At 39.1% G+C, this 24,363-nt stretch overlaps 1 protein-coding gene across 1 annotated transcript in view; it reads right to left on the reverse strand.

Moving 5' to 3' along the window:
* The window catches only part of KCNK5 (potassium two pore domain channel subfamily K member 5), a 35,149-nt gene that overhangs the window by 5,711 nt on the left and 5,075 nt on the right, over positions 1-24,363 (reverse strand). Inside the window, exons 2-4 of the mRNA XM_066316025.1 lie at positions 3,131-3,242; positions 1,563-1,729; positions 273-441 (exon numbers count right to left, since the gene is read on the reverse strand). Of these exons, the coding sequence (XP_066172122.1) occupies positions 273-441; positions 1,563-1,729; positions 3,131-3,242 (448 nt within the window). The remainder of the gene's footprint in view (positions 1-272; positions 442-1,562; positions 1,730-3,130; positions 3,243-24,363) is intronic.

Raw genomic sequence — 24,363 nt, forward strand, 5'->3', positions numbered from 1 at the left:
GCTCTGTGCCTGAAATACAGACCTGGGACACCAGGACTCATGAACTCTAGAACTTGGCTGCAAGGGTCGACCCAATAAAGGCTTTAGGTGTCTATACCAACAATGAAGAGCCAAATCTAGTCCACTGGATCAGTACCCAGCATTAAGGGAATGTTCTATCCTGCAAAATGTGCAGGAAAAGCTTAGAAAACATCTTTTCATATTAAGAGTTTGGAAGTAGAATTGCCCCACTATGCATGTAACAAAATAATATATAAAATACAATTACTGACCAGCAACAAAATCTCCAAATCCTATGGTGGTGATAGTGATGAATGAGAAATAGAGGCCTTCAATGTAATTCCATCCTTCAGTCATCATGAAGACAAAGGGAGGAATAACGAGATGGACCAAGACACCCCAAACAATGAAAATAGCCGTGCATGTAATTTGGGCTTTCCTCTGTTAAGAAAAAAGAAAAAGTTATGGGAAGATCTCAGTTTTTTTTTCCTCACTCACAGCACCAATAATCATCTAACAGCATCAGATATTTCAGTTTTGTGCTATAAATTTAGCTACCATAATTAAAAGTTACTAAAAGTGACTGAAGTAAACACACTTTCTTTCCTCTTTTAGGCAGAACTCCCTAGTCTTACAACTATTTTCTCAAAAAGGATTATTTCCTCATAGTTTTCCTTCACACTCTCGGAATAGTTTAAGGAGTCTCTGGTATTTCATAAATTGGCATGGGATATGGACATAGCACTCTAGTCTAAAAAGCCATCAGTACCTCTAACTTTCCTTTTATTCATCTGAATACAGAAGGTGAGAAGTGTTTTAAGACTTTTCTCTCCTATTTGTGACTCCTTCCCTTTGTCACCCATGCAACCTTTATACAAACCTGCACATACACATGTATTTCACTATTATTTTCTGAACTTTCTTCTCAGGTGAAAACCCAAGAAAGCCCTTGCTCTGTTTCTGAAACCAGGACCTAAAGCAGCCTCAGTGCCCTCCAGGCATTGACTCTGCACTGTCTCTCATCTCTGTACAGAGTTAGAACTGAAAATTCACTTGCAGTGGGGAAGGGAGGGAGAAGGAGAAAGAAACTCAAACAAACCCTCACCAAAAACCAACAAAATGCCACAAATCAAAACCAGCAAGCCAGTAGCTCAGAACAAAATTATATTTTTCAGTTGGTTCACTGCACAGCAGTGAACACACAGGCAGTGAACACACAGGCAGGTGGAAGCCAAGCAGGACAGTGTATTTTCATTTCTGTGCCTGAGGAGCTTGAATGAAACATCTGTGAAATGGAGCCTTGGGTACATTTGTCCTAAAGGTTTTTAATGTAAGAAGTAGTACCAAATGTTTTTATGTGATCTTCATTTTGCTAAACTTCTTGCAGAACTAACACATCAGATGCCATCCATCTTTCAGCTGTTTCAATGCAACACCATTTGGGAAAATTCATATTTGTGCAAGTGTTCATTTACTATGAAGAAAGCAGGCAAGTTAAGAAGTGTAAGCTTAATTCATGCATCAAAACTACGCAGTTCAAGGGTAAACAAGTAAGGGCTTACCAGGCTTACTCCTCTTTTTGTCAGAAACTGGCCCAGCCTTTTGGCACGTCCTCCGAAGAACTTCCCCAGAGCACTGATCCACGTCAAGCAGAGAGGGACGCCAAAAAGCCCATAAAATATGCAGAAGAGACGCCCAGCGTGTGTCTTTGGGGAAACATTTCCGTAACCTGAAAGAGATAAGTATGTCCTCCTTCTGTTCTTGTTGAAGAGAATTCAAGGCAATTCTACCTATGCAGAAAACAACACTGTGTGGGCTCCTACTGTTGTCGAGCACTCCTTACTTCACCATCTAAAAGGGATTTAGTTTACTCAAGCTGCTCATCTTCTGAATCTGGATGCCTTCCAATTCTACTCTAGCAAGCACGCAAAAAACCCACACTTCAGTGTTCCCTAGATTTTGTTAATCTTTTTCTGGACAAGATGGGGTAAATACAAAATAAAGCTCATCTCAAAACTTCTAATATGATGTCCCAGTCTTAAGCAGCACTGTTAAAACTTGACTGATTCAATTTTACAGAATGAAACTCAAAATTCATACTGATCTAGCTCCCAAGTGAAAGATCCACCATATGCAATTAACTCCTGACCTGGTAGTTTTGCAGGGTAAGAGCTTGTGAGTTAAGTGCAAAGCAAGTAAGTGGAAGATATTACATATGAATTTAGTTCTTTGCTGGTCACAGAACACAACAGGACATTACAGATTCAGGTTCCAAATTCAGCAGCCTGTATTGTGAACTTTTGACAGAGTTTTCTTGTTTAGGTGTGTTCTTGACTTCAACATTTTCATAAGTTACAATACAAGCTGGGCATTGTGAATTTTAAATAATAAAGAAAACCACAATACTGCATATGGTTTTACAGTACAACTTCTACATTCAGTCCTCTCTGGTTATTTTCCATTCCTTTTTTATTTTTAATTGTAAGTTCAACAGGTGTGTAACAACACCATGTAGCAAAGATTTTTCTGTAAAAGCAGAAGGCAAATGATGTTGAGTTCTGAAAACCTACATATCACAGGAGGAAGAAGTCTTCCAGTGCAGAAGATCTTGCAAGTACAAATCAGTAGTAATATTTAAAAAGCAACCACTGTTCTGCTTCACCTTTAAGAGGCAGATAAAAATCTAGTTTGTTCTGCAAGCCCGGAACACTGATAATTCAGTGGAGGAGGATGTGTGTGTGTGTAACAAGACGGCAATACAAAAACCTCATGTGCACTTGCTTTAGGTATTAGTTTAATGGAATGCTTTGTTATGTTTTTGTTTTGGAATTTTATGATTTGGAAATTTAAGTGCATGAATCAGTGGAACTGGAATGACACCAGCCAACCCCAACAGCACCTTTAATCCATTACTTATTGGAAAGGCACACTTTTCCCTTCTGTACAGACTTGGAGAGAGTGCCAAAACCCTCAAGTCTTATCCTCTATGAATCTGTAGGTGAAAACGTACTTTATTCAGCTCCAGCCATGGGGTATTCAGTGGCTACCTTGACACAGAAACAGGAGAGTACAAACACACCAGAGCCTGCAGAAAACTACAGCTAGGAAGGTTGACATAGTAAATATTTACCGATTGTAGTGATCACAGTAGCAGCAAAGATCACAGCGTTCGGCCAATTCCAGTTGTTGAAAGTGTTGTTCCCAGTGATGGCAACCCCCTGTCCAGCAGCATCTGATACAATCTGTAGGGAAAAAAGTAACAATCCATCTTGTAAAATCCTGGCAGTCTAAAAAAGAAATTTATCTGTCTCTCTCAGGTTTTCCCCCTTAGCTCATACTTTCAAAATAATCTCTGAGATTTTTGTGAAGGCTGGCCTAGTATATTCACTAACAATAATTTTATGGAATACTAAAAACTTGCTTCATGGAAGAAAAATTAATGCAGGTGCTCTGACACTTCAATAGGGAGTTTAATTAGATAAACTTTTACTTGACTTACGAGTTTATACCAAATGGATCTCTTCCAGAGAGCAAATAACACTCCCGCAGACTAAACTAGCACTTAACCTCCAGTGTAGATCTTCAATTTGGTTTAATATTAGGGAGTTTTTCAGAACTACTATCCATTTCAAAACACTGTTACATGCCTCAGCTTGACTTGGGTATGAATGTCATGAAATTCTTGGCAAAGCTCATGTGATTCATGTTAATTCACCTGCTGTCTCTACCAAAGTCAAACCATCTACAAGCAAACGTAAAACTGTACTTTTCCAAGACAGAGAAATTAAGATTTTTTCCACAGCATTTCATGCAACAGGATTCCAATCATTGTCCTTGAATCAGGCCCTTTTCTTCTCCCACGCTGGAATCTGGTATGCCATGATGAATGCAAAGCACTAATTGTTATTTAGTGCAGAAAGTGAAAGTTTCAGATCAAAACCATGCATCTTGCTGATTCTGGAGTGCATTTCTACTTCCCAAAGTTAAAGGAAAAAACCAAATATATATGCTATACTGTCTCTGGAAATCTCTAGTTATTTAAATCCTTGCCCTGTCACATCACGATGCAGTTAAAGCCTAACCAGGTTACTCTTCTTTTTTCCCTTCAGTGTAAATACTGAACAAAACTGAGGCTACACCTATATACAGAAAAGGTGAAGATATCTCCAAATTGATTTATAATGTTACCCACTGTCTGCATTTCTCCCTCAATAAGTGTTGAATATAGAAACTATCTGCAGCTAAATATCTAAAAAATTGGAAGCAAAATACTTCTAAATTTTTTTTTTTTTTAGAAATCAACATGACAGGTGATGTTTATTAAACTGGCAAGGACTTACAAAGGCAACTACAACCAACTCTTCCTTCCCCCATCACTCCTTCCTTCCTTTCTACTTGATTAAGATCTGATCTTGGACCCAGCAGAGACTCAACGCAAAGTTCAATCACTACTGAAAACCTACACAAGTTAACACAGGTTTTAATTATTCCTGAGACTTATTACATATCACCACCCTCTTACTGTAATAAAAATGCCCTCAAAGTGAATGTATTGTACATATACAAGATGCAAACAATGTAAATAAAAATGCACTTTCGACACACAGGCTGTTCCAATGGATAAAAGGAGAAACATTGAAAGTGAATGAAGGTAAAGAACTAGATTTTTTTTTCTCCTGGAAAACTCAAAAGTGTGTGTAAAACTGGATGCAGTGTCTTTCCATAGCCTACAGGCCCTACATAGAAAAGGACAGCATTCTCAACAAGGCACTCCTTTATCAGGAGAAAGTAATGTACAAATCAGAAGCAGCCCTAAAACAGGCAGGTTGACAGCAGGCAAGCAAAACAGACAATGCCACCCCTTTAAATAAATAAATAAATAAATGGATCACAAGAGCTTATCTGAGAAGAAACCAATCAAAGTACAATCACTCATTTCTGCCATGGTCTGCAAAGGAACTTCCTGAAAGTCTCAAAGGACATCCAAATCACCTGAAAAACACAATCTGTTATCTATTATTCTTGAAAAGATGCCTTGACTTCTTCCATTGCCTAAATGTTACACTGAGCACCAGTTTTCCAGTCATTTTCCATTCCATAAGCAGACTTGGATTTATTTTAGTTGTTTTAGTTGTTTCCTCACAGAGCAAGTGCTGTCACAGGCCATTATCTCATTGCATTAATCCACCTTGGCCTGACCTCATGAGCTCAGTTTCCCAGTACATACAATTATGTCAAGACCTGCCAGGATTTGAGGTCTGGAGGTCTGAAGAGGGCCCACATCTGAGGGGAAGAAGCTGCTGGACTGAGTGGCACACAGCTGCTGCCCCTCACATCCAGGCAGCTAACATTTTGGGGGAGATGGCCAGCTCTACAAGTTATATGAACTCTTGGTATAGTGAACCGCAGATAATTCTCCAGACACAGCTGACACCCTCCTCCTGTCCCTATCTGCACACAGCTATTGGCTATTATCACACAATCTTCTATGATCTACAGTCCAGTCTTTTAAGTCATTTTATGCCTGCAATAAGTCTGATTGCACTATATGCATCCCAGCTGCAGGAACAAAGATGGACACAAAACAAGCTTAGATAGCTTTGGTGCTATGGGAAATATGTTTGAAATAAGTTTCTTTCCAAGCAGCATAACTTTTGCCCATACTGAAATAATTAAAGATTTTGCCTTAAAACAAAAAAAGTGTTAGTGGACACTACACAACTGAACAGCAAACATGGTTCTGGTTTTTTTGGTTGTTGTTTTTTTTTGCTTGGAAAATCTGTTGGGGCCTAATATCAGAGATGCCTTTGTTTTCATATGCTAGGATACAGAATGCCCCAAGTTGGATGTGCTTGATTTCTTAAACTACAGAAAACTTCCTCCAAAAAGTCTCTGGACTGTAAAATAGGAGGCAAGGAAGAAGAGGAAGAAGAGGGTAGATGGTGCAAGTGTTCTTAGTATCTTGAACGATGTCATTTAAAAATACCTTTTCAAGTATGCTCAGATGCAAAAGCTGAAAATAACTAACTCATAATTTATACATTGCCTTAGGTCTCACCTCAAGACAGTTCATACTGATAAAGGCAGGACTGTATTTTCAGTCAAATGTCTTCTGCCTCACAGAATCAAAACCTCTCTTCTCCCTCATTCCTTACAACTCCAGTTCTGCTTCTTGGCAATGGAAAAAGGGGAAGAAGTTTTAGAGACTCTGGTGTTATTGTTGAAAGTTAAACAGACTTAAAACTACTACCTCTTCAGGTGATATTAACACAAGTAGAAAAACGGATGCAATTTGAAAGTAATCAAGCAGACAATATGCTCTATTTGCAAGCCACCTTCCCACTTCCCCACAAACCCCAGCACTGCTCCAATACAGCCTTGTGCTTCCTGGTTTTGGTAACATTTTTATTAACCCTCTGATGACCAGGGGAACTCCAGATTCACCAGGTACCACAGGAAATAGCTGCTGAATCTCCTCTATCTTGGATCAAGAAGAGGACTTTCTCTTACATATTTTAGGCACCTGCCATTTGAATCCCCCTTACATGAGTAAGAGTAGGACTGGAAACTTCTCAAAACAAATTTAAAAATAGCATGGCAAAGTCTTGGCCCATACACATCACACACCATTACTGATTTTATTCTAAGAGCTAAGGAGCACAAGAAAATCTTAAGATACTCTAGTAAGGAACAGCCAGATCTGATGACAAAAAGCAACAGGAAGAAAAAAAGGACTTCTGGGGTACTTGTGGCCAGAGAGATACACCAGACTGAAGACAATAAACCAGCTATATATAAACTAGAGCAACAGATCCTGCCCCACAGGCACCCTGTTACATAGAGGAAGAACAGCCCAGATATTGCTCAGAGCCAGGTGTCTTTTGAAGAGGCTAAAGCCTCCCATGTTATTCAAAGCATTCCCCGGGGATCTGAGGTGTAGATTTAATGGCAGCTTTAAGGTTCTCCCTGTGGTATGAACACTCGTCTTTTGAAATGCTGTTTTTCCACAAGAAAGGAGATGTAATTGAACTATTAAGCCTGAAATTAGACCCAACGGCTTTCATTCTACTCTCAACAGCATTACAGTGTAATGGACAATCGCAGCTCGCTACTAGATCCAAAAGCCGAATCCATTAAAGCAATAACTGACGCAGCTTTTGAGGATGGCTTTGTCCTCACTTCTGACTCCAAAAGAACATAGGAGTAATTTTGCTTCTTTCTCAAGTTCTTTTATCAAGGATGTAATGATTTAGTGCACTGAAAACCACTGAATTTCAAACCTACCAAGTACTTTAGAGACTTTCCTAGAAGGAATAAAAGCTTTAACAATAATCTTTTTTTCACATTGACATCTAAATCTTTCATACACTTTGAAGAAACCAGAAAAGCGCAGTAGTTATCTAATCATAGGTACATAAAATACTGACAACTTAGTCTATCACAATAAAATTGTCCAGGGTTATAAATTTTCAAGTTAAACTATCAGATGAACTGCTGTTCATCTTTAACCAGATTTCAGTTTTAACCAAATCCAGTAAACAGGGCTAAACAGATAGGTGAAGTGGTACAAGCAGTTGTATGAACAAAAAGCCTAAAAGAACTCATAGTGACTTTAAAAAGATATGAACAGTTAAAATCCATGCCACGCAAATTGCACACCCTTCTACTTGTCCCACATGGATTTCACAGTGATTTAGGTTTTCTGGCTCCAGATATAAAGTTACAGTAGCAGTCAGCTGTTTATAATAATCACATTTTTAAATGCAATAAAACCATATTTAATTGTTAATGAGTATCTTTCCAATAATAAAAAAAGATGACTCACATGTTAAGACTCCCAGGTCAGATATACATTACAAAGTTCTGCTGACCTGGGTAATACTGTCTCAGGATTGACTACACATATATAAAGAGAAAAGAAACCCTCTCAGCCTAACCCTTTTGAAAGAAAAAATGCCTGTGGGTGGTCACAGCCAGATTGACAGGACAGCTTCCTCAGACTCATTATATAGACAGGCAGCACAGTGGCCATGGCCAGAAGTTTCCTGTCCTGTTGGCATACTGCACTTTGATGTCTGCTTGCACATTAAAAGCAGCAGAACCTATTTCGCAGACACAGTCTGAATTTTATAAGTACTTTATAGCTAGATTAAGTTGTAGATTCACAGTCAAACTAGAATATATTAATCCTGGCTCACAGCTGTCATAGCTCAGCTACTGAGTAAGTTTGTGTGTTTAGTTGTTAAACAACAAACATATATCTAATGTAATACTAAACACCATAATCTATTTTTCTGAGTTACAGTCACTGGAGAAAGAGAAAACAAGGTAGATATTGAAGGTGATTGGCATTCACTCTGCACCCCTGATGTGCCCCAACTGAATGGAAGATACTGTCCATCAGAGAAAAAATTTTCCTCTCTGGAATACCTTGGCAGCTAGAGTTTTGAGTAAGGAAGGGGAAAGTGAAGCCAACTATGCAACTAATGATTTTACCAATGAATAAAACCTCTTTCTCCCCAACTACTTTTCATGTCTATATACATAAGGTGTGCACAAGTAATTTTTTATTAAAATTTCCTGTTTGAGTTCTTCAAAGACTTCATGTTAACCTACATATTTTTTTCACCTCCCTTCCCAACCTCAAACACAGATGCAGAACTGCTAAGAAAAGCTTGCTGTGCCACTCTGCTTACTTTGGTAGCCAGAGACACAACGTGGCAGAGCTGCAGAAAGCTGACAGAATTCACATATGGTGAAATTATTTCATCAAGGCAGCAGAAAGATCAGTTATTCCCATGTCATCTTTAGAATGGCTGCTATACACGTCTGTGCAAAGAAGTGGAAGCTCATCACTTCTTGGAAAGGAAAAAAATATTTAAGGATTAGAATACAAAAAAGCAACATAGCCTAGAATACAAAACAGCAGTAGCCTATCTGGACATGCATGTTTCTGCCACTTGGCACCTTCAATACATAATCCGCTCAAGGCCAGAGTTCTCAGGAAAGGATGGTAGTAACCATCCTCCCCTTCTAAACAGCTCAAAGCCACCAGAAAAGCATACAACTGTGGTTCCTGCCATCTTTTTTCACTCCCATCCCTAGTGTAATGACAGACTTACCCTAACTGCTCGCTTGGACTCAAGAGCTCCCAGCTGAATCACCAGGCAATATGACCAGGGCCAGCACACGGGGCCAAGTGGACAAGCCTTTGAGGCTGCCTTTGCCACTTGACAGTCTCTGCAGGATTACACGAACCAACAGGACTTAGGATAGCTGACCCCTCATTTCCCCCTCAGCATTATCTGTGTGTGCAGTATGAATTTCATGTTTGTCAGCGCAAGAACCATGCCAGATGTAAAAAGAAGTCCTTTAGCTGAGTCCTGGATTTCCTACTTCTCTTCTGTGGGGAATGGTTGGCGACCTTTTTTGAGAAAGAAAAATAAGACAAATGAACCATATTGTCTCAGTCGGACAGGCAACACCCTTGTGCCTTGCTAACCTGTGAAAGTTTTACTGTCCTTTACTGACCTATGCAGAGAGCTGAGCTGGAAGGTGGTTGGGGCAAGAGGTGCAGGATATGAGTCAGCAGCACCTGCATTATAGAAGGATGGTGGGAATTAATAAATTCCACATTAAATGAAGAGGACATCAGTTGACTACACAAGCCAACTAAGCATAAAGGAGTGAATCCCCAGCTGGCCTATATTAAACTAGGCTCTGCAAGACTCTTGATAATCCTGTAACTTGCATAGTCTGTTTTAATAAACAAAATCTAATGCAGAAACAGCTTGTTTCTAACAGGACAGTGGGGTTGTGAATGGCAGCCACCTACCACAAGGTCAAAGTTGAAACTGAAGCAAAAAATAGGAAGTAGTCATTGAGGGAATGATGTTAATTTTCACTTCTAGAAGAACAGAAACTCCAGAAGCTTCATGGTTGATGCTGACAGATGTAAATAACACACATAACCAAAAGAATACATGAAGATTATGCAAAAAAACCCTGGAGAGATCACTATGAGTATATAGGATTCCCTCACCTTTATCTATGAATTGAAATAGAAGAAAAAAATAAAAATAAACCCTGGAAAGCAAGTGTTATTTCCCAGGTTTACATTCCTATGTAGATCAACTACAAACAGCAAAGGATAAGTTTTCCCCTTGCTGTCATAACCAATCACTTTATAAATGCAGTGTGTTATTGCAAGTATATACATATTTTGCATTTTTTAATCAACAGTTTAGTCTAAAAATACAGTTCTCTTATCACAGGACAAAGTTTTGAAAATTCCCAGGAGGTGAAAAAAATCCTGGCAAAACATGGATTAACATACTTCAAGGGAGGAGTGTTTTCCAACAACAGCAAGATTTAATCCAGAATGAGATGATATTTTCACACTTCTATCAATACAGTAGATAAAATATTATCTTCTCACTTTTCCACAGTCTTCAGAGAAAGAAGAACTCAAAGAAGTATTTTTTAAACTGTTTCAACATGTCAGTGGTTCTTGTTTGTTTGCGTGTTTTTAATAAGGCAATTATAAAAGTTATTTAAATTTGCTACAAGTGACTTTAAATGATCCACCAGTATTTTACAGCATACAAAATGGAAAGATATATGTTAAGTTCAAATGCATTGTATATAACACACTTTATCCAAAAGATTATATAACAAGATTGAACTTGCTCTGAAGAAAAAGTTTGGCTAGACTTGTTGATTCTTCAGTTACGCAGCCAACTTCTTAGTGTTTCATTCTGTTCATGCAACAGTGCTTCTCAATGCATAAATGAATTACAGAACCAAGACCCTCTATTGCTTTCCCTTCATTATGCTTTACTTTGGTCTGTCAGGAACTTGTGCCTTCACCTGAGCAGAATCTTTCTTACCTAGTTGAGCCTCCAGCACATGCCACTTCATACAAAGCTGTCCCTACGTCTAAGCCTGACATTTAAAGAATGCATGTAAATACACGCCTGGTTTTCACTCTGCATAGTTTTGTGATACAACAGACAGCAAACTAGACATCATTTTTGGCTGTTAGTTTAGAACACAGAACACCCAGAAGGTTTCTTTACATGTCTTGTTCTTGATTTCTTATTTAAGTAATTTTGTCAGAATTCATTATTGATTTATACTGAAGTGAGAAAACTCCTGTTCTGAGCCTTCAGTGTGGCTAGCACTTTTCTTTTAAAGCAGTCTTGCTAGTTTTATTGCAATATTTTATTATCTCCGTTTAGATGGAGAAAGCACAGAGTGGGATACTTTGTCTTTTATGGGACCCTGAAAGCAGATTCCAGTGAAAGTAATTAAGTATAAGCTATGAAGTAAAGTGTGGATTAGAGCTCAACATCCCTTTTAATTTACTGATTAACCAGCACAGAACAGGCTGTCCAGTAAGAACATCAAAGACAAGAAACTACCAAACAAGAGAAAACACCAAACACAGAGAAACACAGAAATGCTCTTTACCAGAGAGAAAATACTGTTGACTAAATAATTGCATCACTGCACTGTAAAGAAGCCCTGCGTATGTCTTTCAAAGGGCAAAACTGAATTTGAAGAGGAATTAGAAAACATTCACATTTAATCCTACACACATATTTTTACACTTGAGAATATTCACTATTTACCATAATTCTGAGGAAGTTTCTGTAAGGCTTGTTTAGAACTGAGGAAGAACACTGACATACCCCAAAGCAAACTGGAATTGCTCACCATGAGCTCCAAAATCTCTCTGCAAAAGTGTTTGTTGGACGCACCAGTGAATTCCTATTTACATCTGAAGTCCTATCACATTAGCTGTTCTTAAAATTCACACTACCCAATCCCAGAATCACCTGTAAATACAAAGAGTATTTAAACAACAGCATCTTTGCTATGGGTTGGTGAATTTATTGTGTTTGTGTGGCCATGCTTTGGTAGCTGGGGGCACCACAGGAGTGGCTTCTGTGAGAATCTGCTTGAAGTTTCCTCCATGTCCAGCAGAGCCAATGTCACAGCCAGGTCTAAGACAGACGTGCCAAGGCTGGGCCTATCAGAAATGATGGTAACACCTCTATGATAATGTAGTTAAGGAAAAAAGTTATTGCTCAATTTTAAGTGCAGCCAGAGCAGAGAGGAGTGAGAATGTGAGAGGAACAGCCCTGCAGATACCCAGGTCAGTGCAGAGGGAGGGGCAGGAGGTGCTCCAGGCTCTGGAGCTGAGGTTCCCCTGCAGCCCGTGGTGCAGACTGTGGTGAGCTGTGCCACTCAGCCCGTGGAGGTCCCTGGGGATGCAGAGATCCACCTGCAGCCTGTGAAGGAGCCCCACGCCAGAGCAGGTGGATGCCTGAGAGGAGACTGTGACCCTGTGGGAGGCATGTGCTGGAGCAGGGTCCTGGCAGGAACATGAAGATCCACGGAGAGAGCGGACTCTGGAGCAGGTTTCCTGGCAGGACTTGTGACCCCATGGGGGACCCACGATGGAGCAGGCTGTGCCTGAAGGACTGACCCCCACGGAAGAGTGACCCACACTGCAGCAGCTCAGAGAGAGCTGCTGCCCATGAGACAGACTCATGTTGGAGATGTCCATGGAGAACTGTCTCCTGTGGGAGGGACTCCATGGCAGAGTAGGGGACCAACTCCTGAGCAGAGGCAGGAACAATGTGTGATGGTAGGAACAATGTGTGATGAGCTGAGCATAAACCCCCATTCCCTGTCTCCCTGAGCCACTGAGTGGGAGGAGGTAGAGCCTCTGAAGGAGAGAGGGGTGAGGGGAAGGTGTATTTAAGGTCTGTTTTTATTTCTCGTTATCCTGCTCTGATTTTGTTAGTAATAAATCCAGTTAACATCCCCAAGTTGAAACAGTTTTACCTGTGATGGTAATTGGTGAGTGATCTCTTCCTGTCCTTATCTCAATTCAGAAACCTTTCCGTATTTTCTCTCTCCTGTCCCGTTGTGGAGGGGAGTGATAGAGAGACTTTGGTGAGTGCCTAACATTCAGCCAGTGTCAATCCACCACATTTTACTACTGCATACAGTCTCAAGGACCTTCCAAAAAAAGTGTGTGAGTGAAGTTTTTCAAAAGCATTTATGTTTAGATTCAATGCCATTATAAATAAAATGTAAGAGATAACACTGTCACAGCTCCCTACCTTTATTAAGGCTAGTGGCTTAAAAATCTGTCCTGACTCTGCAGAACAGACCTGCTTTCTAACTATTCTGCCAAGTGGAAAAGAGTTTTCCACACCTTCTCCCAGGCACTGATGATAGATATATAGATAGCACTTTTCCATCCTTTCTCTTTGGCACCATTATTTTAACATAACACAAATTACACATGTTAAACAATGCAGAAAGTTCTTCAGTGGACTGAGTCTCAAAAGGAACAGAAAGGAACAGAGTGACAATTTTTAATCTAGATATTTCAGGTTTTTTTCTCCTGGGTTTTGTTTTATTTTTCTGTAAGTGCAGAGTGTCTGTGGGAACAATGCTAAAATGATAAATTTGCAACAGGGACCAAGCACTGAGCTTCATTAATCCATAACTGCTGACAGTGACAACCCAATGAAGAGAGGAAATAATTGATTTAACATGCGAAGTGCAGTCTCATTACAGTAGTACAGGCACAAGCACCTCTTTTTGTCTCCGTGTCCTCTCACTCTATATACTTGCTAGTTGGCAAAATGAATGAGGGTAGAGAACACACATTTGTCACAGATAAAAACACTCCTTATTTCAGTCTTTTAAGTGGTCATCTGTTTTCTTGTTTTTCAATTAAAATTTAATCAGACTAAGTGTTCCTTTAGAAAGGCAATCTGTTAATTAACCCATATTAGACAGCAGAAATCAGGCTCTTCAAGCACAATCTCAATTTATTATCCAGAAATAGCTCTCATTAGTCAGAGACAAGAAGTGAGGGAAAGTTTTCACATACAACTTTAGAAGATATATACTCTACTCTAGTTTTAGCTTGTTATCTGAAGGCCATGCAATAAATCATGAATTTAGAGATGATGTAAAGAACCATCTTTTTACAGGCCTGAACCTAAAAGACACATAAAACTCTAAATGAGGTTTAAATATAAAATTTATGAGTCTGGAAACTTCAGGACACAGTCCAGTGGAAACAATCTGTGAGTTTACAGATAAATTAATTCCACATCATTGTTTGAAAACAGAAAAGGTAAATAATTCTGCCAGTTATTCCTTGCTTGAATAGATTATCAAAATACATAAGACTTGGTGATAAAAATTTTATAGCACTCTGTAGTGCCAGCATTTGCTTTATTGAATATTGTTTTCTCCTACTTTCTCCTGCATACACTTCACCCACCACCTCCTACCTCCCAGTTAAAAGCAGACATTCATGTGTTGGCCATTTTAGTAATTCATACAGATGTAAATGCCGATCATTGTGATGAATTTTATTTACAGAAAGTCCTTAGGGTTGTTTCTACTGGGGAGAAACAGTCTTAGTACTGCGTAGTGTTTTGCAAGATTAGCTGCTTAATCAGTGCTGGTAACTGGCACCACCACCTTTTCCTTCCCTCCAAGGTGGACACAATCATCACAAAGTGTATTGATATGCTTGAGTGTTGCAGGGAAAGTTACAGCTGAGTAATAAACCTAATCAAGAGAGCTTTCCTGAGGATATGATGCTTCCCAAGATGCAAGTGCACATTTTTTTGTGTGTCACTTGGCATGGAGAAAAAAGACAGAGTTTTAAAGTTAGTGGAAAATATCCTGGGAAACAATCTCCATTGAAATGATGAGAGAATTATCTCCTGTGGGACAAACAAATGGGTGGAGACCGAACTTAACCCTCCTAGCTTCCCAACTTTTGCAATATCTGAAAAATTAATAGAAGAACAGTAGTTCCCGGAAAGGCTCTCAATTTAGTAAAAGAAAGTGCCTGCCTTGTAGAAGAGAACCACTGAAACACCATTTGACTTAGTTCGATCATAGAGAGAACAGACTAGCGAAATACAGTTTAAAATTCATCTAGTTTCTTAAATTTCCTGCTTCAGTCTACACTGTGAACTTAAATTCTCCTTGAATTAGCCTGCAGTAAGAGGAGAGTTCCAAAACTTCCATATCTTGAAACTGGACCTCATTGCCCTTGAGAACAACATAGGTTTTGTCACCAATTTTATTTAGAGAAGATAAGCAAGTTGTTCTGCAAAAATAAAGGGTGAGAGGAGATAAAGCGTTGCTTTCCTTTGTACTGTATCAGAAACTATAATGCAAGACCAAAACAAAAGCCATTTAAACAAAAAGCCAGTTTGGTATAAGAATAAACAACAACAAACAAAAGCCTGAGTGAAACTAAGCTGCAAATTATAAAAGGCTCTCAACCAGGCAATAGGTGTTAATCAAAGCATTCACATGGCAGTGTGTAAGAACCTCTCTGCCTAAACCCAAGATCCAGATTAACAGTGATGTAATGCTAATGTAAATACTTCTGCAATGTGGTGTTAAAGGTAAGATTTTGCATCTGGTATCCTTATTACTACTACAGTGCACTGGGGAGCATATTTTTGTTCTCTAGTAAAATCCTCTCAGTAAGAGAGAAGGATTTCTTCAGAGAGATTTTGGGAGAAAGTGTTTACTCTTTTACCATTTTCTGTGGCTCCATTCAAAGGCATGCAGGAGCTCTTGCTCAAGGGTGGACACAACCGCGAGTCTTGAGAGAGAAATGGTTAAGAGCAAACCAAATGATTTGGAAAGGAACAACTCTACTGATGAACAGAAGACTAATACTTTTAGTAGTGTTACTACTAAAGCAGCACAAGCTTGATTTATTTTTTTCTCCTGACAGACTTCTAACAAGAAAGTCTTTAAGTAAGGTTTGAGCCATATAGAATACATTTAATTTCCTTTACTGAATATACTGGTGGTTCTACAAAGTGGATGCATTTCCCTACTGACTTTGTGAAGCCTTATCTTAAGGCCACGCTAAAAAGAAGTACAAGTCAAGATTACTGATTTTGTAATGATAATTTGCACTCCTTATATGTACCAAGTGCTATTCTATGGAAGGTTTACAGATGACTATTACGTCTACAGCTACAGACATAACACAAGAGCTGTCCTCTTTGGATTAAGCAATTTTTGCATGAAAATATTCCATCTGACAATGGAAACAACACAAAGCTGAGCAACATGGTCTAGTGAAAGGTGTCCCTGCCCATAGCAAGGGGGTTGGAACTGGATGATCTTTAAGGATCCTTCCAACCCAAACCATTCTATAATTTTGTTCTTTTGTTTTGTAAGAAGCAATGCAAGAGTTACATTTGGCTTTGCAGCTTTCCCTCATAAGCATCTATTTTACAAAATAGTGTTTTAAAAATAGGCAGTATAAGACACTTTCAGTCAAAACACACATATGTGTTGTCTAAAAAGTCCTCACATTTTGTATATGAGTGTTTGTGGAAACCTGTTGTCGTCTGTCCAGACAAGATTTGGATAATGCTTATTGATTTCATGGTCTGCAACAAGTTCTATGTTTTGCCTTTTTCCATCCTCATGGAAAGCATCCTCATTGCTTTCCCAAACTACCTTTACTGAAAGGAATGTCTCAAATCTGAGGTTTCATTTTTCATGCAGTAAAATTCAAGAACAAAATCATAGAAGGATGTTCAGCCCAAACAGGTTTGGACCTAAGCACACTTCTTCACTAAGACAAATTGAGGCCAGCCAGCCATGCTCATGTAAACTGACAGAAAAACAGAATAGTGAGGTCTTTGGAAATATTTGCTGCTCTTTCTATACAATGAAATCAAGCATGCAATCAAGCCTTGAAGAGAAAGTGAACTTAACACCACCGACCAGAAAGCGAGTGGTTGTTAGATGCTACTTGGTGAATTTTGAGGAGTTCTGGCAAATTGAACCATTACAGTTGAATGAATAAAGCTTTCCCTCACTACCAACCACTGCTGTCCTACTGCTAACTTCTCTTTGATATAATGACTAGCTAACAACGTGCTTGATTAGGGACCTCCTGGCCCAGATGTATAAAATAGAAAACTAGGGGTAAACGACTGTGATGAATTCATTAATTCTGCAATAACCCCCAAGTTTGGGAGTAGTTTCTATTTTATAGTGAAATGTGAAGTCATTGAGACTTAGGTGGTAAGAGTCCATAAAAAACAATTTCAACAACTGGAGTTCCATTATGAAGTACAAATAGGTGTTACTGTTTCCTTTGGAAAAAAAGGCCTAATCTGTAGGGAAATTAACCTCTTGGAGGCATGTCAACATTTTTGCAGCATACACTGTTTAAGACTTGTTTGTGTAAGATGTATAGCATAGACAGTTAATTTTCCTATAAGTCATAATTCATAGGACAAACAATGTGAGGGATATTAATGGAAAGAGATCAACAAGGTTATTTCCTTTTTGTGACTTTCTGCAGAGTTAAATAATAAGTGAAACTCTTAATTCAGCAAATAAGTTAACTGGAACTATTCTGTCATTTTGCAGAATTGAATACTGAAGCTTCCCTATTTGTGATACTTGCAGATCCTGTGCTTCAGCAAACTAATGTTGCTTAATTTTATTTCTCCTTTTGATTTATGTGCAATGGATGTAAATACCAACAGTTTTGAAGAGGCATCTGGCTTTTTTGACAGATCATGATTACAGAATGTAGCAGTTTATTATGGATTTTTCCCCTATTAATTTCAGGACTCCGGTTTTATGAACTACTTAATAAACTATTTTGATGAAAAGCATATTCAGTGCCTTACCAGCATTCTCTTGCTCTTTTGATTAATGCAGTAATAGAAATGTTTCCTTTTCACTTTCCCAAGTTCCACATAGACATGTTTTGAAGACAAATTAGCTAAAGGTTATTGCTGCATGAGAACTGCAGCTGTTCTGCAGATGCTGAGTGTCCTTGCTTTTCATTGGCCAACAATCATTCTCCTTCAGAAATAAAACCTATCAGACTATGTCACAGCTTTCATTGGTATAGCTTAATTTTGTGGGCTTCTGTTCCAATATGCCTATAACACACTTTGCCTTGGATGGGGAAAAGAAAAAAAACAGTATTTCAACAACTTTTATGTTGCATCAGCTGAAATTAAGACATTGGAATAATCTATAATACCAGATCAGGCTTCCTTCCTATCTGAATACATACATGGTGACTAATGTAGCCAACTCCCCTTTAGAAGGGCTTTGGAAAACGCTGTTGTCCCCATTTCAGAGATAAGAAAGTGGAAGCAGAAGAGTCAAGAGTTTAATCAAGCCCTCACACCAGCTGGTGACCTATGTTAGGCAGGGCTAGAACCAGACAGTGTTTGCATGAGACTCTTGCAACAGAGCTGGTACCGATTGCATAAGCAGATGGTAACCCATGCAGCAGTCTGTTTCCAAAATAATACATTTCAGTTCAGTTGCAATTGATTTAACTAGATTTAAATGAAACCCAAACAGTCCTATTGTCAATAAAAACACAGTTTATTCAGGTGAATTTACTAGATGGAGGGAGGTTGGACAGAAAATATTGATATTCCACAGGAGAAGTAGAAGAGGAAACTGAGTTTAAAATGAAGCTTCCCTGCCACCCCCTCCCCCCCAACCTGCCATGCTCTCAGTGTATAAGAATAGTTAATTAGGACAAGTCAAAACACAAGCAATCCAAGCTTGACAGCTTTGCTTACAGAGGCCCAGTAAGATTTTCAACTCAGTGAATGAACTGAAGCATAAAGTAACACTGCATACTACATTCCCTCCCATTTATAGCCATGCATTAAAATCTGCTTCAGGTTAGGAAATTTACAGAAAGCTGCTTGTTTAGAACACTCTAAAAACTTTAGTTTCTTAGGCACTAGAAGGAAAGTGTCACAGATTTTTGGTTTCAGAAGCACTTTTGTATTTCATCCCCAAATTTCAACTTTAAAGATCTTGTTTCTCTTCTGCAAGAAGCTGCTACCGGAGCATGCTAGTAGCATCAAACACATCATTCCCTATTTAACAACCTATTTTAAGGAGAAATGGGTGGTAAAAAAAGAAAATAAAGAAAAGGCAAGTCTGTGTAAAACTTACTTCTCTGACAATTCAGTGAGCTTACACACGCTAGAATAAAAATCTTGCTTGTCTCAACAGTACCAAATAAAAAACCAAAAGTGATCAGACTTGGGTGGAGCAGAGTACTACTTGTAACAACATTTTTAATCAGGTAGACTTTTGAACTACAGAACAGGAACTAGAAAGAGACACACTGTTGGCTATTAACTCTTGACAATTGTGCACCTTCACTAATTCACCGTGTTAAGCCAAACAAACAACCAGGCTTCCAGGGTCAACCAAAAACTTTACATAACCTCAACCACACCAGTCTCTCTCCCTATATCATTCCTGTATCAGGCAGCAGGAGGAGGAGGCAAGGCAAGGCATGCTTCCAAGGTAAACAGGCACAGGATGCTTTGTATGAATAGCAAGGTGATGGCCTTACCATAAGGAGTCCAACAAGGGCAAAAAACCTGCCACAGAAAGGCTCTTAGCTTTGAGATTTCTGTTACTATGTATTTAGAGCTTAGCCTGAAATAAAATGTTTTTATTTTACTTACTATAAATCTCTTCAACACTAGATTAACTCAAGACTGATCTTGATCCTTGAGGAGGACTGGGGAAAGAGTGGTGGCTGCTCTGAACAAGTATTTTCAAATACAGATATCTGGTGACACAGTTGCAGCAGGCTAGAAAGAAGTGTGATCACTAACTGAGATGACAGACTAGGAAACAGTCTGACCTAGACACTCTCAGACCTGTAATAGCTTGGTTTGCCTAGTCTATTTCTTCTGCTGGGTGAGAGAATTAGACTGGCAGTAACATTAGTTTGCTGCTAAGAGCTGGCATTAGAATATTTCTTAAACCACTTGTGTCAGCATATATACAACCTCCTTTTTTTTTTTTCAGGAATTGTATAACATTAAAAACCACACACAACACATGCACTGGAACACAATCTTCTGCTATTTTAATACATTAGGCACTATGCTAATAAGTACACAGAAGAGGCTTTCTTAACAAGAGAGCTTCCAACCACTAACTGACAGAAAGCAGAACAGATACTGTGTCAATAATTCTCCAATGATCTTTTCAGTCCTGTACCACATCTAGCTCCTGTCAAACCCTGCTGGTAAACCAGAAATTGCATATGTCCTGTAGAAAGGATTTTAAGTGGAAAAAGTAAGCTTAGTCAACTGAAAAATAATTTTTCCACTTTAAGACTACCGAACCACGCACACTTTCAGATTCAAGAAGTTTCCCATACATTTGCAGGTTTCCGCTGAACAGCTAACACAAGACAAATTGCAGGCAAAGAGTAATGTACAGCACTGATGTGTGGCAGGTAATTAACAGACTCTGTGCCACATCACTTCTCAACTGTCCCACCCCTGAGGACTTATGAAAGCCAAACACTTTGTCATCTTCTTGCTACTGTGTTAAAGGCAAGAGGGATCAACTGGCAGAAGTACCACAGCTATTGCCTTCTGTAATTCTTTTCCTTCCTAGTCCGGATTTCCTGCAACTGACAGCTGCGAGCGTTCAGCATCTATTACCTTCTCAGAAGCTGAGAGGAAGCATTCCTACATTTCAAAGTATAGACCCCTCAAGCTTAAAAGCTGCTCATACAAGACACTAAGGGAGTCAACAAAACCACAGAAAAGCTGCAGTTACCTCAAATAAGTGAGACGGTTTTTTCTAAGATGCACAGAATTCAGCTGAAAGTACCTTTCTTTGTCTAGTGTGCGACTACTTTATTACAGTGTTATTCCACTAGGAGACAAGAAGTAGTCAGCTATGAGGACATCTGTTCAAATAACCAAATGTTTAATGACCAAATGTTTAATTGTAGCAGAGCTACAATTACAAGCATTATTAAAACATGCAAATAAAGCCAGGGCACTCTCAAAGTTTGACCTATATTTTACTTCCCCTAAATATAAGATAAAGACATATATTCTCATTTCATTAGTCAAGTTGACAGCTTTAGGACCTTGCAGAGACTATGTAACCACTTCATGAAAAAGCACTGTTATTCTATAGTCACAATCCACTTAAAACACTACCTGAAAATCTAGTCTGTAACAAATCACATAGAGACACAATAAAGATGACTACTGGGTTTGCTGTTTAACAGAAGCAACTTCAAAATTTTTTGCTCTCCTTTCTCTTGCCTTCCACCTGAAAAGCCACAAAAAAAGTGGGAAGCGGGGAAGTCATATTTTAAAAGGACAATTGATAGTGACACAGGTGAAAAATTTTCAGAGTGCACTGATAAAAACAAGAGTGAAGCATAAACTCCAGTGCCCTTCAAAAACCCTTGTGCCAACAAGGCAACTGTTGAGTGCCCTCTGGTCATTCCGCAGTCACGTACACACCACTTAGACAGGCCTGCAGCCTTAACTGGCAAGTTATCATAGATGAACTATTCAACTCGGTTTTAACATATTTGCATTACAGTCTGTAGCTGGTTAACAGCAACTGTAAGAGCTGAGCATGTGGTAGGTTGAGTGCTCCAGCCAGACTAATGCAAGAGAGGCTAAGGGACAAGTCAGTATCACAGTGAGCTTGATTAGACCCCCTCTCTTCGTTCAGCTGCTTGGCTCCAAACACCTCTCCTGTTTCTTTGGTACCTGGAGCAGACTCATCAACCTCACCTCCATTACAGGCCAGAACTAACCTACTTACAAACTGCCGTTTCTCTAGTGATTCTTGAGTGACTTTCCTCCAAAACTTTTTTACCCCTTTGGAGTAGGCTGAGAGTAGCAAAGAGGAGCCGCAATATGAGCATTTGGAGGTCACACAGAGAAGTCATCACTGATAATTTAATATTCTAGCCAGGCCATCAAAAATGCTGTATCATATCTGATTATGCTTTCTACCTTGGGACCTTCACAATCCTTTGCAGAATTATTTTCAAGTTCCATCAGCTATTACTCACTTGCTGCCATTATCTGAAAATCTTATGACTTACTTTACAGTCCAAATGAATGTTAACTGTCACTGTTTTTAGGAAGTATCAGAATTCAGAGACCTGTGATAGGTCCAGCTTGGGACATTTTTGCACCTCTTGCAACCTCAAAGAGACATACAGGTCTGGGTTTAGTTTTTCAGCAGTTGGAAACTTGCAAGAATTTGCAAGATGCTGACACAGAACAAAGTCAATTTAGTATTTGCCAGTTTGCTCAGCCACAAACTGTGTCTATCTTTTCATTAAGGCAGAAATATAGTCTCCTACAGACTAACTGATCTATAGCTATTGATCCCACAACAGAGGTTAAAAAAATAGGTCCATTGTAAGAAACACTACAGAAACACACATTAGAAAAGGAAACACAATCTATTATTTGTTTCCTACTTCCTTTTTATCACTCACATTTCTTTCCCTTAAAAAAATCAGTGTATGAGGTTTGATTTTAAAACATTTCAGAAGCTATTTTGCACCAAAGAGTGTATTTGATCCACTCGAGTTCACACAACACAATGCAGGGAAAAGCAAAAAAGAAATAAAAACTTCCCTACTGGTTTGACTGTAAATAGAGCTACTGGGGCAATACATGCCTAGGAATAATCTCTCCTGCCTACAATTCAAGTGCTGTTAAGTACATAACTAGCAAAGCAAAATCTAAAAACTCCAGTATAAAGACATGATAACATAAGGTGGGAGGACACAGAAAACAAACAGCCAGCCTGAAGTTCCCTGCTACAGTGTTTTAAAGAAAAGATCTAGTAATGCTAGAACCAGCAGTGCCGATGAGGGACCTGACAGAATCAAGACAGAAAATAAAGGAAGACAAAGCTCCTTCAAGCCCAAGGCATACCCTCAGCAGAGAGAGCTGGCAAAAATGCCCGAGTACATATTGCGTGCTTATTTTAAATTTCAATCTGCCTCAAAGTGTGGCTCTCCTGAGGATGTTTGTAGCACCACAGGCGCTTCAGGTGTGACCACAAGTGGGATTTTAATTTAACTAAAGAGTGCAACTCTTCCACTTGTCCTGTTACAACCTTCTGTTACATACTACAGAGCAGACTCAGTTTGTGGTCTGAGATCAGGTTGAACTAAAAAAAGCCCAAAGACAGACTACTACTCTAACCTGCTTCTGGAAGAAATTTAAGTACACATTGATATGTATTCAATCCATGGAATCAAGCAAGTGCCAGGACAAAATAAAAACCTCTGCAACTCACAGACACTGTGATCAGCAGATCCACTGCACCAAAGTGCATAAGCACTCTCCTTTGCTCCGCAGGTGATCAGATTATTTACTGTCATTTGTAATCCAGCTTGTTTCTGGGTTGTATATTACCATTCTGACATCTACTTGCGCTACCAGCAAGGAATACAACAGTTCTGAAAGTCAACAGCATTCAGAGAAAAGCAAAACAATTCATTGTGCTTAGTTAGTATTAATAGCAAAAACAACAATTTGTTTTCAAAAACAAAATCTGTACAAAGTGATCATCACACTGTATCTTCACTGGCCACAGAAGGTATCTTGCAAAAACCATACAAACAGTATGAACCAAAGCACAGAACAAGCTGTTGATAACTTGCAGAACTACTTGCATGCCATGGTCTCTAGAGCAAAGCATGCCAGAAACACACCTAGTAGCAGAAGGTAACATTTAAGGTAACACAAACATTCAGTTCTAAGGTAACAGAAAGATAGCATACTAGGAACACTCAAGGACTAAGTTTGTAACAGGAAAAAGGAAAAGCCCACAGCAGAAAAATTAGCTTCTGATCGATTGCTATTGCTCCATCAGCAGTGTATGCACTATCAGCTTTGTTTAACTATGGTCCAAAAAAGTTTAAACAATTTAATGGTTAAACAGGGAAAAAGAGAAAAAAAGAAAACACAACAGAAAAGCATGCCTGCTTACATTTGGTTTTGTGTGTAGAAACACAGAGAAAAGCTGTGGGGCGATGCAGCTGGACATCAGGGGGAATTTCTTTGCAGAAGGGGTTGTTAAGCATTGGAATGGACTACCCAGGAAGGTGGTGGAGTCACCATCTCTGGAGGCATTCAATAAACAACTGAACATGGCACTCAGTGCCAGGGTCCACTTGACAAGTTGGTTTTTGGTCAAAGGTTAGCCTCTATGATCTCACAGGTCTTTTCCAACTTAAATGATTCTGTGCTGCCTGTCCTCAATTCTTTTCTAATGTTGCAGTGGCAATATCCACAACTCACACTCTGAGGCATCTTAGTCAGCTGTGGACAGTGGTCCTACATTTCCATCTCAACTTATACCTGTTGAATTTAGAGGATACATAATTAAAGGTATAAAATTTTTTAAATCTAGGAATACCTATTTCACAAGTATAAGCCTTAATTCACACTGTCGAGTTTTTATATGAAA

Source organism: Sylvia atricapilla, chromosome 3, assembly GCF_009819655.1.
Source record: "Sylvia atricapilla isolate bSylAtr1 chromosome 3, bSylAtr1.pri, whole genome shotgun sequence".
Classification (NCBI taxonomy): domain Eukaryota; kingdom Metazoa; phylum Chordata; class Aves; order Passeriformes; family Sylviidae; genus Sylvia; species Sylvia atricapilla.